The following is a 16,753-nucleotide window of genomic DNA, read 5'->3' on the forward strand; positions in this document are numbered from 1 at the left end:
GAGTGAAATGCATAAGAGCAGAAGAGGGGGCAAGAAATAAGACTATAATTTTCTTTTCTTTTGCCTGTGTAGCACAATAGATGCAGCAAATTCGTTGACATCGTATGAGCGGATCAATAAATTGTTGGAACTAAAAATTAAAATAAAATAAAATAAAAATTCATGTTTATACTAAAACTTCGACGCATCCTTTTGCAAATTTTAACAAGAAACTCAAAATTGAAGTCTTGAGATCTTCATTTGTCACACCAGTTTTTGTTTCGAAAACACCCTTCATGATGCGAGTGTATAATCTTTCTAGCTGAGGAATGTCGTAGTCCTTTGTCTGCTTCACAAATTGCTTCTTCACGGACTCGATTTTACGGGACATTTCTGCATCTGACATTGTAACATCTAGGCATGCGTCTCCACTTGCATCTGGTACGTCTGCGGGTTTATTCCCATCAGCAAGAGTGCTTTCTGGCCTTTGCTCTGAAGCATCTCCTTCATGGTCATTAGATGACTTGGAAGGCAATGAATCCTGAGGTTGTAATTCATCATCTAGCACTAAACCACAGATAGAACATCATTGTCAGCCACAAGAAGATTTTCTTTGTCCGAAAAACATTAGCAAGTTATTTACCCAATTGTGCAGAATCAGCATGTTTCTTGTGCCTTCTCAGTGCTTCAAAGCTCTGATCTAAGTTGACTTCAGGCTGGACATTACGAAGGCGGGCTCTTGCTCTAGTCAAAGTAGCCGACTGTAAGACGGGATTTTGTGGCAATGCATCTCCACCTAATTCGTCAGGAACTGACACTGGACCCCCTTCAGCAGCAATCTTCTCACAGAAGGCAACTAAGGCAGGATCCATTTGGGAAAGCATTCCATATACCTGCAGAAAGACATCACCCAATGTCAAAGACCCAACAAACTATATAAGAAAGTACACCAGTGATAATTGGAGACCAGTTGCTGTGAACATACTGAATCTCGAAGTTCATGAGCTCTACTAACAATCCTCGCTCCATTGTAATCATCTCCATTGTACTTCTGCAACATAGGCTTAAAACATCAAAAATATGCGCTACATTGACATAAACTACTTATCCAATAATATTCAATTATACTTTGCAGTTCTTAATGTAAGTTGTACTCAGAAACCAGAACGAGGGACAAATTTCACAGAAAAGAGTTGTTCCCTCTTATAATCCAAATTATGTAATTCATCTTTAGAAGACCATGTTGACTCAGAACCTAATTTAGCAATTTGTAATGAATTGACAATACAGTAATTAGTTCAATTGAAGCCATAGTAACATCTTCAGCCAAGCAGTTGGAAAATACTGACTGATAGAAAGGGAGCGAATTGGACCAGAAACGATATCATGAAGCTAAGATGGTAAGCTTGGCCAATTTAAAACTGATTGACGCAGTGCTAACTTGTCACAGTTTTAAATCGGGTGGTTGGGAAGTGAAAGCTGAAATGCAATGGCAATATAGAGTTGCTTAGACCATCAGAAGTTGTACAACGGAGATTCCTAGCATCCTCTTTTTATATGAAATAAAATTTATTTATGAAGGGCATAAGTAGTTGGACACTAGTTAATTTTATTTATGAAGGGCATATGAAGTTGTACAACGGAGATTCCTAGCATCCAACTTTGATCATTGAATGGGCAAAAGTACAACTTTGAGTTTGGCATCCCAATTTTTGACATGATTAAGGGGTAGTAACAGTGTAGGACTGTTCTTCTAAGTACCACCCAAAAAGGGGGGGGGGGGGGGGGGGGGTTGTCCAGATTAGCTCAAAAGCTAACTGAACAAGGTGAACAATTTAGGGGAGCTCGTAAATAATATTGGCAGGTCTCATTGGTTTAGTTTTAAAGGTTGGGAAATTCCATCTATCCATATTGGAGAGACCTCTAACTTGCTTAGGAAGGGCTGAAAAAGAGTTGAAGAGATGAAGTCCTTCAATGCCATGACTCAAGGTGGCAAGCTTGTCAACAGGTTTATTAGCCTCCCTAAAGCAATGACTAATATTGTAAGTTTAAAGGTTTAATTATTGCTTTTAAGAGTCAATTTTGTTTGTCTTTTACTTTGTGACACATTTGTTTTTCATGGTAGATTGTTGCTTTAACTTGGAAAAACTTTTCATTTGAATTCTCTCAAAGTCAAAAAACAAGAAACACTCACAAAAAGATACAAGAGGTTCCCACCATCCTACTAGCATGAAGAAATGTAGACTAAGAATTGCCGACCTACCATCCAGGAAGTTTGACAGATAGACATACAGAAAGATCAAATATTGAAGAGAGTAGCACCTACCTTTGCATTGGTAACAATGAGATCAAAGTCTTCTAAGAATGTTTTGTTGGTGATATACTTCCCACTGTCTACATGCTGCAATAGAGTTGCCATGTCCATTGGGTTCTGGATGATCAAACGATAGTTTGGAGCATCCTCATCCATTACTGGATAATGGAAGACGCTAAACCGTTTATCATACAGAATCCTGCATTGAATGAAATATGCTGGATGATCAAAATATAACTTATCCGTACATGATACTGTCAGAAAGGCACCCACAAACACAGGCAGAGGAAAAGGGGAAAAGAAAAGAAAATAACAAAATGAAAGAAACATAACAATAAAAAATGTGCAGATGAGCCAAGTGGTTGAAGTGAGGACTACTGCACAAGGATGTGAAAACAGAAAAATAGAAGCAATGGAAGGACATGCACCAATTTCACAAATATAGCATAAAACCGTTTCTGAAAGACCATATCTCCAGCTGAACCTTTTTTTCTAGGATTTGATGTGTGCCACCATGGAGGCAACTCCACATAAAAGAGGATGATTACTTCATCCAATAGAGTTTCTTATGTACCAAACAACAAAAAATTAATGAAACATACACAGAAATACATTCAAACACAAAAATGAGGCATTCTCTACCATTTCAGTTTCCAAACATAGCATTAAGATTTAGCATCTGAAAAATAAATGTGGATACCACCAAGAAATGTAGTTGCTTCAACTAAATTCAAAAACCATGTTTTGGATTTCCAGCTAATGTGCTCTCTCAGATCAAATATATATACCTGTTGCATACATCACGCAGGCACATCCTCAATCGCCTAAGGGCATGGCCCTCAGCTTCAGCTTTGGCTTTTAATTCAGACGCCTTTGGTCCAGCAGACACCTTTGGTGCCTTAGGGAGTTCAGGAAGGGAGTCCGATTTATCAGACTTCTTTGTTGTGGCTTCAACTTGAATAGACAAAGCAGCTTCTATGAGACGATCAAAGAACAGAGATCTGTCTTCATCTGATGGAGAATCCAAACATAAGCTGTGAAAAGACGAGATAAGGTACAGCTGTTAGTATGGACTCATATATATCATTTATCAGGTCATTTACAAAAAACAAAGGAAACAAAATATTTCAAATTCTATATCTATCCGCCCCAAAAAGGATGCTTTGTACAAGCTTACACAATATAGGTTCTATGCCAGCTCCAAATTTTAGAAACAAGGCTTATTATAAAGATTGCAATAAGAGGATCCAAAAGGATATATACACCTTTTGAAACACAATTTTCAGTAAGAATGATAAAACCTTTTGAAAACAATTTTCAGTAACAATACTTTTTTTTCATTTTCATAAATCAAGTAATGCCCAGTTGTACTCATCATTATCTATCTGAAATGGAGTTGGCGTCATCATTATCTCATCCACCAACCGAAAAAAATGCTACATCACCTGGACACTCTTATCAGTGATTGAGGAGATCATATTCTTCTAAGCATTGTTACGGGTTAATGCTTAAAACAAAACTAATCAACCAAATACGTTATGCAGCATGGTGGGTTTCAATTTCTTTATGGAAAAAGAAGAGGAGCAGAAAGCTAATAAGGATTTGAAAATAGTTTGTGACCATCTTAAGAAGGTCCATGTAAATTTAACTGTGGACCAAATCCCATTTCAGCATGTAAGAAAACGGGAGGGTTTATAGACAAAATCCAATTTCATCTTTACCACCAATGGTACAAATAAGCAATATTGTCAAAGCCAGATAAATTGCACAAGAGCTGTTTGAGATCATCAGCACAAAATTTTATGATACTATTCCATGCAAGGCAAAGAGCAATCCTGTTATACACCCATGACTACTTTCAGATGCAACCTAGAAATCACCACCAAACTCAAAATGTAATTAAGCCCAGAGGGTATCCTTGCTAGTTTCTTCTCCTCCTACCTACATAACTAATCCCACAACCTCTAAAGAAGTGTGAAACTTTGACCCAGCCAAACTTTGGAGTAAGAACTGTCTGTGACTGTAAACATCTGGTTTATCAAAAGGATAATACGTTGTCTGTGGTGTTCATGATAAAAAGCTGTAGTTGCAGAAACCATAATGTAGGCACAGACCAATACCATCACTGATACAATTATTCCCTCTTTTGAGAAATATCAACAAATACAAAACATCATTGAACACAACAACCTTCAGACAGAACCTAACATGAAACTGTTGGCCAACTAAGACAACGAGGAAGTAAAATTTACATGCAGCTGGCTAACAGTAAGATAGCAGATTGAATGAAGGTAAATAACAAGCATATCCAGAGTATGCAAAGAGAATCATGCCAACTAAAAGGTGGAGCTCAATTTGAAGAAAGCATACACGCTATGGTGTGAAAATACTGAAGAAGGCTCATCAGGTAGATCAGAAAGTGGTACTGAGGAAGTCCCAAATAATAGTATAGGCAAGTCAGATGGGAGCTCTTCCAACAGCGTCCTCAGAACAGCTTTGAGCTGCTCGTGTGCCTGAAGAAATAAGCAGGTTCAAGAAAATCATCTATGCACTAAAAATCAAAATAAAGCATTGTAGAATGAGGAAAAGGGAAGGGGTGAACAATAGCTCACATTCTCCCACCAAAGATGGAAATGAGGTAAATAGAGTATTGACGGAGTTGTTCTCCTTGCTTCACTAAATATGTGAACTAATGCCTCCTCTGGCGTCTTGGCCCCAGGGTCAGAAAGAAGGGATGGAAGTCCAAGCGAGTGAACAGGGAATTTTTCCAGTTCATGTAAAATTGCAGGCCCTACATGATCCTGGAGAACTACATGAGTAAGTATATTTAGTGGGAAGTACATATTTCTCCAACTCATAAAATACAGGCCCAAAGTTACTTACCAGCCCAACACCTTCACCACCACAGAGCAGAAGCCGAGGTCTGTACACAAGAGGAATAGCAGAACCATAGGAGAGCATGGAAAGTTTACTCAATTCTGAAGAAACTGAAAGAGGAAAAATATCCGAAATGATGCTCATAGCTTTCCGGAGAGGTCCATGTAGACAAGGTGCAACAACAGAAGATAATGGCCTAGAGTGCACAATTGAGCCTCTATGGGCAGCTGGAGTGATTGTCGTCATGGCCTCTAGAAAATGATACTTTTCCACCGTAACTGATTCAACATCTATCAAGAACTTGTCATCACTAGTGTAAACTTGAGGATACTTCTCGCGGAATGCACGAATAGCAGCTTCTGTGCACAATGCCTTCAGATCAGCACCACAATATCCCACACAACTAGCTGCAAGTTCCATTTTTAGTTCCTTAGAAGGAGGCTGTTTCCACTTTCGAGTGTGAATATCCAATATTTCAGCACGTGCCTCAAGGCCAGGTAGAGGAAAATTAAATTCACGATCAAATCTTCCAGGTCGCCTCAAGGCTCCATCAATGGCATCAACCCGATTGGTTGCACCAATCAAGACTACTTGCCCTCGAGAGTCAAGGCCATCCATCAAAGCCAGCAAAGTTGACACAATAGAGTTATGAATCTGCTCTTGCTTGCTAGACCTAACAGGAGCAAGTCCATCAATCTCATCAAAGAAGATGATGGAAGGCTGGTTCCTCTGAGCTTCTTCAAATAACAATTTTAGCTGTCTTTCTGCCTCCCCCACCCATTTGCTCAGGACATCAGCACCCTTCCGCATATAAAAACTGACTTTCTGGCCAGCCTTTGACGCAGCGCAAGCTAATGCTCTGGCAATCAGTGTTTTACCTGTGCCTGGAGGTCCACACAATAAAACTCCCCTTGGTGGGGTAATGTTATAACTTGCAAAGAAGTCTGGATACAATAGTGGGAAAAATACCATTTCCTTCAGCGCATCAATATATTCAGAAAGCCCACCAATGTCATCAAAGCTTATAGTTTCATCCACTTGCAGTGGTTGAATATCAGCCCCTCCCTTGGAACTTGGTCCAGCAGTTTGAATCCCAGATGTCAAATTAGTGAAAGCTTCACTTTGATGACCCCATCCAGATGCAGCCACATTTAATCCCCACGATGCTGTTCCTTGCATATCTAATCCCCCTAAAAGCCAAGGTGGTCCAGATCTATTCCCACCTCTACCCCAAGGAATTGGAGGACCTTCGTCCAGCTCATCTACAAGAAGAGAATCATCAGAGTCATCACCTCGTGTCATCCGATGACGTTTATGAACTCGGGATCCTCCTCTTCTTACATCTCTGTTCACCTTGGTCCCCATCCCTTGCTGAAGTACCCTACGAGGAGATCTTGGCCTTTGTTTAACACCTTCCATAGAAAGTCTGCGTACCTCAGCTCGGTTGCGGAGGTCATATCGCCTTCTACCATCCTGTTCTTCGCCCTCTTCATCATCACCATCTTCGTCGCCTTCATCTTCACCCTCATCTTCTCCATCACCGTCACCGCCACCCTCATCCTCTGCCTCATCAGCATCATTATCATCTACATCATTTCCATTTTCAGGATCACCCTGGCCAATCTTCTCATCAGAAGTATCTTGTTCATCATCAGACCTTAGATTTAACTGCTGTCTTCCAACTACTCTAGCCCGACGAGGTCGTAATCCTGCACGACGGGGACGCAGTCCTTCACGTCGAGGCATGAGGTCATCCTGACTTGCACTGTTATCATCTTCTCGGTTCCTAGAACGCCGATACTTGGGGCTCTGAAGCAAATTCACGTTAAACCAATTTTCAAAAGAACATCTATCACTTCAGAAGTATGAAAAATTTAATGGAGTAATTTGATATTCAAAGATAACTTGATATATGCTATTTTACATTTTAGTTGGAAATTCATGTTAGTAAGACAATAGAAACTTACCATTAAGTCATTATCCTCGGTTCCAGAACTATCTGTATATCCTTCAAGGTTCACAGAAACTCTTCTCGTTCTCGTAGAGCGTCGAAGGTTGGCAGCAACAGACTGCCAAGAAATAAATTCAAACACCTTATAACTTGTTCTTTTTCTCCTAAATACTTTTTCAAAAACCTTATGAAATACGTGCAAATATGAATATAAATGTCATGAAAAGAGTAACAGAATCAAATGGGTACACAAAGGGAAAAAATGCTCAACCCTAGGTGGGAGAATTTGGTGGAGATATCCCCGTCCAAATATACAGAATTATCTAATCATGAAAATTAACTAAATAGACACCATAGTGTAACCAAAACACAACATACACTGTATTGTAACAATTTCTATTAGTGACATTAGTTTTTCCAACTGCATATCAGATATCCTCACGTTTCACTACCATATGCATGAAAAAGAAGACAATGTAGTGCAATCTAAGATATGTTCACTAGCCAAACTGTCATTCCATAGTAAACTTAAATGTCTAAACAGATCTTTAGTTTTAAGAACCACAAAAAATGAAGATATACTTCATTTCCAAGATACCAAACATAATCAATAGACAGGAAAAACAAGAAACAGCCATACATCTGATTTTTTTGTTCGCACTGGCCGACTCCCAGGACGCAACATCTTTGCGATCTGAGACGCTGCGGTCCTTGTCTTGGTCTTGTTTCTCTTAGGACGGATTATCTTTGGAGTATAATACAAGTACGGGCGACCATACAATGTTGGCCTTCGCCGAAGCCTGTCACTTGTACGAACTGGCCCTGAAACAGCGTCATCAGCTTGACCAGATCGTTTAGGATACATTTTGGTTACAAATGTCTCCCCATGGAAATATACCCTCTACCCTACACATGCAGATCAAGCTGTCAGCAAAATGCAAATTGAACATCCACATAAGAAGCATAGTACCCGCATATCGACTTGTCTAAAGAAAAGGAATGGTGCATGCACTTCACCTAATCTAGAACATGATTACACTAGTAAACACAATAAAAGGATTATAAAAGTACAATTTCTACTTAATGCCTGGTAAAAAAGAATGTAACATAAAAGAACGACGAATTAGGAATTACAATATTACTCTATGTAATGCTCCCTCCGTCCCAATTTAATCCTGATACTCTTTCTGTTTTTAGTCGGTAGCAAAAAGAATGATACCCTTTTATATTTAGTAATAATTTAACTTCAAAAACTCATTTTACACTTCCTGGAAGATATATAACCACACAAATATCAATGACTCAATTTACACAACAAATTTCAAAAATCAGTCAAACACCTTCCAATAAATTGGGATGGAGGGAGTAATACATTTATTTATTTTTTGACAAAGAGGGAGTAACACATTAATGATCTTCCTAATTCTTAAATAAAGCTAATACTCTCTTATTCAATGGCCTGAATTGCCACATTCGTGTTCATTATTAAGACGTTTGAATCTAAATACACATCCGAATATTTAGATGTGCATTAAGACTTGGATGTTTGAATCTAAATGCACATCTGAATTATTAAGATGTTATATTATGATCTAAATACTTAATAATTAAGAATGTTTGTTTATCTAACACCTTTGATACATAATTTTTTAAAATTCAATAAATACAAAATTCAATAAAATACTAAATTAATCTAATACATTATACATCAACAAAATATTTGGAAAAAAAATTATATGGCGGTGGTGATGGCTAACAGTGGAGATTGTGGATGATGTTGGCTAGTGGAGAGGGAGGCGCCAGCAGCTATTGGTGATGGTGATGGTGTCATTTGGTTGGGAACAAGGTATCCCATGATTAGTTATCAACCTTATCCTGAGATAACTTATCCCACCATATATATGGGCTAACTTATCCCATCACTATGATATAAATGGTGGGATAAGTTATCCCAAACATGACAACCAAACAAGATACAAAATTTTTATCCCATCACTATTTATTTTTATCCCTCACACCAAACGATCCCTAAAGGTTGATGCGGGGTGATAATTGTTGCCTTGATAGTGGCGGTCAATAGTTGTGATGGGTGATGTTCCTCTCGCTATCCTTTGCTCCTTTTTCTGGTGTATTTGGACGTTGGGGAACTACATTATTATCCATTACATAAGTCCCAATTTCAAAAAAATAGTTGTGATGGGTGATAGTGATAGTTAATGGTGGTGGTGAATAATGACGATGGGTGCCGAAATAGGATGTGGTGATCAAAAGTGGTGATTCATGGTTGTTATGGTAATGATAGTTATTGATGATGATTATTATTTGTGGCTAGAGGTAGTGACGAGTAGTAATAACAGTTGTGGTTGAGGATGGTGGGTGGTGGCACGTAATTAATAATGGTGGGTGACAATGGTGATAATAATGGACAAAGGCGGTAATGGTGAATGGATGGAATTTGTAAACTACCATTTTTATAGAAATTTCTAAATGAACATCTTAATGATATTAAAACGTTGTCGCAAATATTAATCATTAGATCTATTCAGACTCATTAAGTAATTGAAACAATAAAAGAAACATACGCACTTAATGATTAAGATTCAGAGGTAACAAACAAGCGGACTTAATGACTGAGATTTCACTTCCAAAACGGACTTAATGATTGGGATTAAGACGTGAGACTTAGTCCACCAAGTTGAACACCACTTCCAAAACTAATATAGTAAGTTAATCTAACTTGGGATTTCATTGGGTTTGGGTATGTTGTTGTTGTAATCTATCTTATATGAATCAGAGCAAAGTTGAAAGTTTGTTTTTGATTCTTATTGAATCTTTGGAGCATCCAAGAAGAAAATATAGAGAACTTCAACTACCTTATACTTTTACTTTAATTTTGAACAATATTGGCTTGACATAAGTTTAAATGGAGAACCTTAATCAAAAAAAGGAAAAAAGGAAGAAGAGTTCTAATGAAAAAACATTATCAATAAGACTTTAACTTGTTTGGGACTAAGGTGTAGTTTGTTAACTGCCTAAACTGAACTGCAACTTCTGTGAGGCGAAGCACCCTCCCAGAGCTTCAAGGCTTAAGCAGTGTGCCTTAAATGAGCCTTTGACAACACTGTGAAAAACTCAACTCCTTGACTATTATGAACTGAGGAACTCTATCAACATGCTACACAATTCCTAACTTGAATCAAATTAATACTAGCATTATGATAAATTTGGATGTTAGTCTAAGGTGGCAGAGCTAGGATTTTGAGTTTATGTTCTAGATTCTAGAAGAGGCGAAGTTACTGGGTTCTCAATAGATTATTCATATATACTAAGTGGAATTTTTTGTACAAATACGAGATATGCGCCAAAGGTACTAGGTTTTGCCGAACCCGTAGGCAAAAGGCTAGTTACGCCCTCCAAGGAGCAACTATAATAGTACAAAGAGAGTCTCTAACACTAAAAATCAATACCTTCGCAGATTAAACATTTGCCGAATCGTAGGAAGCTCCAAATTTTCCATTTTGGTGCTTCTTGAACCCTTGGCTAAATTTATACTTCCTTTTTCTGGGGTGATTGAGAAGTGTGAGAAGAGGCTAGCAAGGTGGAAGTCTCAGTACCTTTCACTAGGGGGAAGACTAACTTTGATTAATCCTGTGCTTGATGCACTTCCAACATATATGATGTCATTATTTCCTATCCCACCGGGAATCATCAATAGGTTGGATAGCATCAGGAGAAAATTTTTATGGCAAGGGAACAAGGAAAGGAGAGGATATCACTTAGTCAAATGGAAAACTGTGATCACTGAAAAGAGAGTTGGGGGTCTGGGGATCAAGAACATGAAGAACCAGAGTAAAGCTTTGAGGATGAAGTGGCTTTGGAAGTACTCCAATGATAATCAGAATTTGTGGGGCTCAGTCATAAAGGCAAAATATGAAGAGTGATAGTTGGATGACAAAGGAGGTTACCACCCCTTATGGTGTTATAGCTTATGGAAATCCATTAGAGAACTTTGGAATGAATTCAAACCTAACACCAAGATCAAAGTGGTAGATGGCATAAAAACTAGGTTTTGGAAGGATGATTGGCATGTAGAAGGAAATATGGAGACTCTCTTCCCTGACATCCACAATTTAGTTCTTCAGCAACAAAGTACTATAGCTGACTTATGGACTCCTCAAGGGTGGAAATTTGTATTTAGAAGATACCTCAATGACTGGGAAATTCCAAGAGTAACAGAAATTTTTAGAAGCATTGATCAATTTAGTGGTCTGGAAATAGGGAGAGACAGATTGCAGTGGTTGGGAAACAGTAAAGGGATTTTTAAAGTAGGTGCAGTGTACAAGAAGTTGAATCATCCAAATTTGCAGCTACTCAAGTGGCCCTGGAAACATATATGGAAAGCCAAGATCCCCTACAAGGTGTCTTGCTTTGTGTGGTTATTGACTAAAGAAGCAGTATTGACACAGGACAATTTAATGAAGAGGGGAATTACACTTTGTTCTAGATGTTTTTTCTGTGGGAAAACTGCAGAAACAGTCAATCATTTGTTTATCCAATGCAAAGTCACTGACCAGTTGTGGAATCTGTTCCTGAGACGTAAAAGCATCTCCTGGTCCATGCCTGGGAGAATTTCAGAGGCTCTATTTAGCTGGGAAGAAGCAGGGACACAAGCAAAAAACAGAAGTAACTGGAGAATTGTCCCTGCCACTATTTGGTGGACAATATAAAAAGAGAGGAACCTTAGAGTTTTTGAGAATAGGGAGAGTAGTATGCAACAAGTTAAACTGAATTGCATTTCGACTCTGTGTTTTTGGTGTAATCAAATTTACTCTAATGATACCGTCTCTATCATTGATGTCTTAGACTCATTATAGGGATAGGTCGGTATTATTAGAGTTTCCTTATGTAAATACGAGTTTCAGTACAACCTATGTACTGTTCTGCAGAAATAGAAACAATTACCATTTTCAAAAAAAAAAATAGTACAAAGAGAGCTCTTATTTATCTATAGCTAGAAGTAAGATCAGACAAAGAAACATAATCAATGATTGTTTAGCAAATTCTGAACACATTTAGATTGTTTCTTTTGAAACAAGTAATAGTTGTATTCAGTAAAAAGCTTAACCACCCAAAAAAAGTGCTAATTTAGCAACTTTACAAGCAGCAAAAGGGTGCTTAAACCCCTTCCTAAAACCCTATACAATTATACATTGTCAATTAAATCTACTAACTCTCCTACTTCCCTCCAAATATTTTTTTTACACCAAAAAAAGAACAAGCTAAAGACAAGGCATTTTAATTTTCTGGATAAAACTGCTAGTGCCTTCAAAATGTCTACCATTCTTTTCTTTCCACACTGTCCACCAAATGCAAGCATGAATGATCTTCCACCGATCCTCCTCCCCACCTTGTTACTCCACCAGCTGTTCAACAATGCCAAAGTAGAACAAGGTATAGCCCAAGTTATTCCCAACAAACAAAACAAGATGTGCTAAAGATTTACAGTTGTCCTCCTACATTGTAGGAATAAGCGTTGATTGCTTTCACCGACCTGTTCATACAAAGGACATCTTGAACAAATCTAAAAACCTTTTTCTTTGTAGCTTAACTCGAGTAAGGCAAGCTTTCCTAATACCAACCAAACATAGACCAATGCCTTCATAGGGATATTTACTCATTCAGTAGACTAATTCAGTAGCTTAACTCATTCAGTAGACTATTCTTCTTATTAATCAACTCCACAAAGTTTGTTCTGCTCCATGAATCATCCCTTTAAAACCATCCACCTCTAACCACCGATTTTCAAATTTGAAGTAAGAACTCTTGTGGTTCCATTTTCCACAATCTAAGGGAACTGTAGAGTGATCAGAATTGGCTCTAGCTAGATTTCTTTGTTTTATAAAGATTTTGCAGAGGACACGTTTTTTCTTTCTACAGAGGCATCTAGTAATCTACTATATCTCTCAAGACAAATACACTACCAACTTCAATCTGTAGCAGTTGAATTCAATGGGAAAAATGAGTTCTTTACTACACTAGTACCAGAGAGATCCATGTATAACTTTGAAACCTATCCTCATTGATTCTCCACCAAAACTAGTTTACATACTCATCCTTCCTTTTATCAAACACCTGGAAGTTCTATTAGTCTCTGCTGAATTCTTTCTTTTTGTGGTAAGTGAGTGTAGTCTCTCAGAAACTAATCCACACATAAAGCAAATGCTGCATTCTAATGACAACAAGAAAGTCATCATTTTCCCTAACAAAGAACATCAATTCCTTCCTTGAACTTCTCCAAATCACCCATTCCCCAGGGAACAAAAGGAAAAAGCAAATTTTGAAAAAACAAAACATAAAATTCATGTCTCAAAAACCCTAAAGGAATAAAATAGCAAGGAGAGTAAACAAAACAGAGCAAAAACGTAACAGAACAACTGCACATTACAAATGAACTTAAAGCGCAGCAAAAACAAAAGCACAACAGGCATGCAAAAGTGATTTACAACAATCTAGGGTTCAATTTGAGTTCAAATAATAGCTCTAAAAGTAATAAGAAGAGAAGAAAATAACTTCAATGCTTTATACAAGGCTGAAATAAAGATAAAAACGATAAGGAGAAACAGAGAAATATGTCTCACCAGAAAGGGATAACAGAGCGAAGTAATCAAGTGGACACACAGAGTAGAGTTCAGATATGAAGATTCTAATGTGAATGCTACAATTCGATGAGAAATCCGGCACCGTCGCTTGTCGCCGGCGTTCTTCAGCAGCAAAGAGGGACGACTGAGAAGAGTGTTGTTGGTGACAGGAAAACAAAGTACGTTTCGATTGTTTGTTAATATAGGGCGGACTCAACCGGATTGACCCGACCCGTTCGTTATCAACTTTCGCTGAGTTGTTTAGGGGCACTTTTGACTTTATCCAAAAAAAAAAAAATAGTTGAAACAAATATTTATATAATCCTTCTTTTTAATTGGTTCATTTTATGTTCTTTTTGTTAGAAATAGACAAACAAATTCGAATGAAAAAAGTTGTAATTTTTATTTTATTTATTTTTAAAATTTAGCCAAAATAAACACTTAGCAAAAGGACTTACATTTTGTACTTGAATTTTTTTATTTAAATGCAGTACAAAAAAGGACATGATATCTTCATCATTATGTAACTTATTTTTTTTATAACTTCGGGAAAAAAAAAGAACCATTACATAATTCATTATTTTAAAAAAAAAATCTTTTGAAATGAAACAATGCAATAATAATATAACAACAGGAAAAAAGAAAAAGAAAAGAACCATTACTAACTTGTCTTTTTTTAGTTTTTACTTTTGAAGCGAAATACTGCAACAATATAATAATAACAAGAAAAAAAGAGACTATATATTATAAAATATTGTACTAACTTTTGTAGATTAATTTTACACGAAAATAATCATAATAACTACCTTTAATTTCAATTGCATTTCATTAACATACTATTTTGATAAATGAAAACAGCTATACAATCATATATCAAACAAAATATACATATATGAAAGGAACCTCACTTCCTCTATGCTAAACTTCACAAATATAAATATTTTTTACACAATTATATTATCATCATTAAGATATAATTATAATTAATATTTGTATAAGTAGTAGTAATTTTTTTTTAACCCCACCATTGGTGCACAGCAACACCTTCATCCCTTAACATACCATATAAAGATAAACATTCCCAATATGCCCTTCTACTTTTCTTTTTATCGCCTTTTTTCACACCTTGATGTTTACACTCTAAAAAAAGTTCATCAACTAATTTAATTGCTTTATTCCTTACCATTTCTTCTACTACTTCTGCTTCTGCTTTCATTACTACATATTCGTTTTCCTTCACATTTTTCTCTAACCAATCTGACATTCCAATCAATGGTGCTGATGACTCTTTTGCCACTATTTCAATCTTGAATATCTCAAATTTCGTGTTCCTAGTTGGATAATGCTTCGAAAACCAACTAGAATCACCTGATTTTTCGTTTTTGTTTTGTAAACCAACGTCAATGAATACCCTACGTGGGTAGCTTTCTAGACGAATGTTCATCAATTCTGGCAAATAACGTGTCTTTTTGAGATATCTACTCGATTTTCCTGACGCTGCTCTTGGTGGTTCGAGTAGTACATCTTCTAGCTTTTTTAATGCATCCTCTTTCGCGTTTGGACCAAAATTGAATAATTTTCTATGATGTTGTGTAGTTGTTGATTCAATCGAGGTAAATGAACTTGTCTTTCGCATGGCTAGTATTGTTGAATCGAATTTTCGTATGTAGACAACTTTGTAGTTTGATGGTTGAGAAAATGTAATCATAGGGTTGTCGTTAATTAGTTGAACAACGACAATACCACCTACGTTCATAGCTCGATCGATAAAATCGAGAGACTTGGATGAATCATAGGGAATTAGTGCAAAGTCATAAGTCTCATCTTTATGTGCCAAATCTGAAAGAGAAATCAAATCCATGTTGTAATCACTTGTAACTTGAGAATTGTATATAACTTCTTCATTTTCATTAGTAATAAACAAGGACTTGTCCCTTGTTTTGAGAAGGCCTTCATTAGCCAAATCATGAAAAATTAGAGGCAAAACCTCTAATTTAATCGAATTATAATTAGCCATCATATAATCACCTTTCGAAACGTTAATATACCCATAGCTCGATGTTAATCCCCTGATTACCGTATTAATCCAGGGGAACGATAAAATAACTAGCCATAGAATGGCTATCTGAGAAATCAACCTCAAAACCCACAAATGGTTCAATTTAATAACAACCAAATGTGTATCATTATAAAATTCCAAGGCATCCATGTATGTGCCTTTCATTTTGTCCTTTTTGGTGTGAAAACCTTGCAACAAATTCATTATCTTATAGCGACTTTTCGTCTTGTCAACCGTCAGATATGAATCTGAATTAGTCTGATCAGTAAGCAAAAGAAGAGAGTACGTAGGTGTGGTGTAGAGTTTTCGAAAAAGAGAGCATGGAAATTAATTTCAATCTAACGAACAAAAAAAGGGAAGTGGGGTTCAAAAAACGTAATTTTAACGAGTGCAAAATCTAGAGGCGGTGTGGTTTCCACCCACGAGGGCAACACGATTACTTTGCAATCTTGACCATAACCACATTAAGTCATGTAGCCTTTGAACCTCCATTTCCTAAAACTATATAATAAAAAAAAAACTCCTTCCTTTTTAATTTTTTTCAGATCAACATGACTAAATTATTTTTATTAATTTACTTCATGATGATCTACTAATATTTTGGCAATTGATCTGAATGAATATAAGGAAGGAGGAAATTAATATAAGAGGAAAAGACTAGACAGTTTTATTCTTTTTTTTGTTTGAGTTTTTTTTGGTTATTTTATGATCTCTAAATGTTGGTGTTGTTCTTCCTTTTAAAAGGCTATATAGAATTGAAATTTCTTGTTTGAAAAAATGGTTGGTAATGCAGAAATTTCTAACACAAAGAATGGTGAAAAATTGTTTACTATTGTTGAACAATTTGGTTTGAGGGAATGAAAGGTTAGTATTAACTATTTTATTCTAACCATTAGACAAGAATTTGTTATACGCGGGTACATATACTAGTTGGT

At 36.7% G+C, this 16,753-nt stretch overlaps 3 protein-coding genes and 2 non-coding genes across 6 annotated transcripts in view; 2 read left to right on the forward strand and 3 right to left on the reverse strand.

Annotated features, from left to right (window-relative positions):
• The window catches only part of LOC125814297 (protein CutA, chloroplastic), a 154,945-nt gene that overhangs the window by 40,553 nt on the left and 97,639 nt on the right, over positions 1-16,753 (reverse strand). The window lies entirely within an intron of this gene.
• On the reverse strand, positions 38-13,960 carry LOC125814259 (ATPase family AAA domain-containing protein At1g05910). 2 transcript variants are annotated; one of them, XM_049493724.1, is made up of 11 exons: positions 13,760-13,960; positions 7,762-8,027; positions 7,138-7,239; positions 5,177-6,979; positions 4,906-5,094; positions 4,664-4,806; positions 3,082-3,327; positions 2,306-2,492; positions 965-1,030; positions 623-872; positions 38-546 (listed from the first exon to the last, which is right to left on the reverse strand). In XM_049493724.1, exons 2-11 carry the CDS (start codon positions 7,984-7,986, stop codon positions 167-169), a joined length of 3,591 nt encoding a protein of 1,196 aa, XP_049349681.1. In that variant the 5' UTR covers positions 7,987-8,027; positions 13,760-13,960; the 3' UTR covers positions 38-166. The 2 variants fall into 2 exon arrangements, with proteins under 2 accessions (XP_049349681.1, XP_049349680.1); XM_049493723.1 differs by having other exon boundaries at positions 7,762-8,022; positions 13,760-13,919.
• LOC125814319 (small nucleolar RNA snoR136) lies at positions 9,140-9,276 on the forward strand. The gene has a single exon (XR_007442116.1). It is a non-coding gene; the product is annotated as a small nucleolar RNA snoR136 (small nucleolar RNA).
• Positions 10,512-10,671, forward strand: LOC125814320 (small nucleolar RNA snoR145). Its single transcript, XR_007442117.1, has one exon. It is a non-coding gene; the product is annotated as a small nucleolar RNA snoR145 (small nucleolar RNA).
• Positions 14,741-16,493, reverse strand: LOC125814273 (uncharacterized). Its single transcript, XM_049493740.1, has one exon. It carries the CDS (start codon positions 16,020-16,022, stop codon positions 14,775-14,777), a length of 1,248 nt encoding a protein of 415 aa, XP_049349697.1. The 5' UTR covers positions 16,023-16,493; the 3' UTR covers positions 14,741-14,774.

Source organism: Solanum verrucosum, unplaced genomic scaffold, assembly GCF_900185275.1.
Source record: "Solanum verrucosum unplaced genomic scaffold, falcon-dt-bn FXZP01000230.1, whole genome shotgun sequence".
In the NCBI taxonomy this organism is placed as follows: Eukaryota; Viridiplantae; Streptophyta; class Magnoliopsida; order Solanales; family Solanaceae; genus Solanum; species Solanum verrucosum.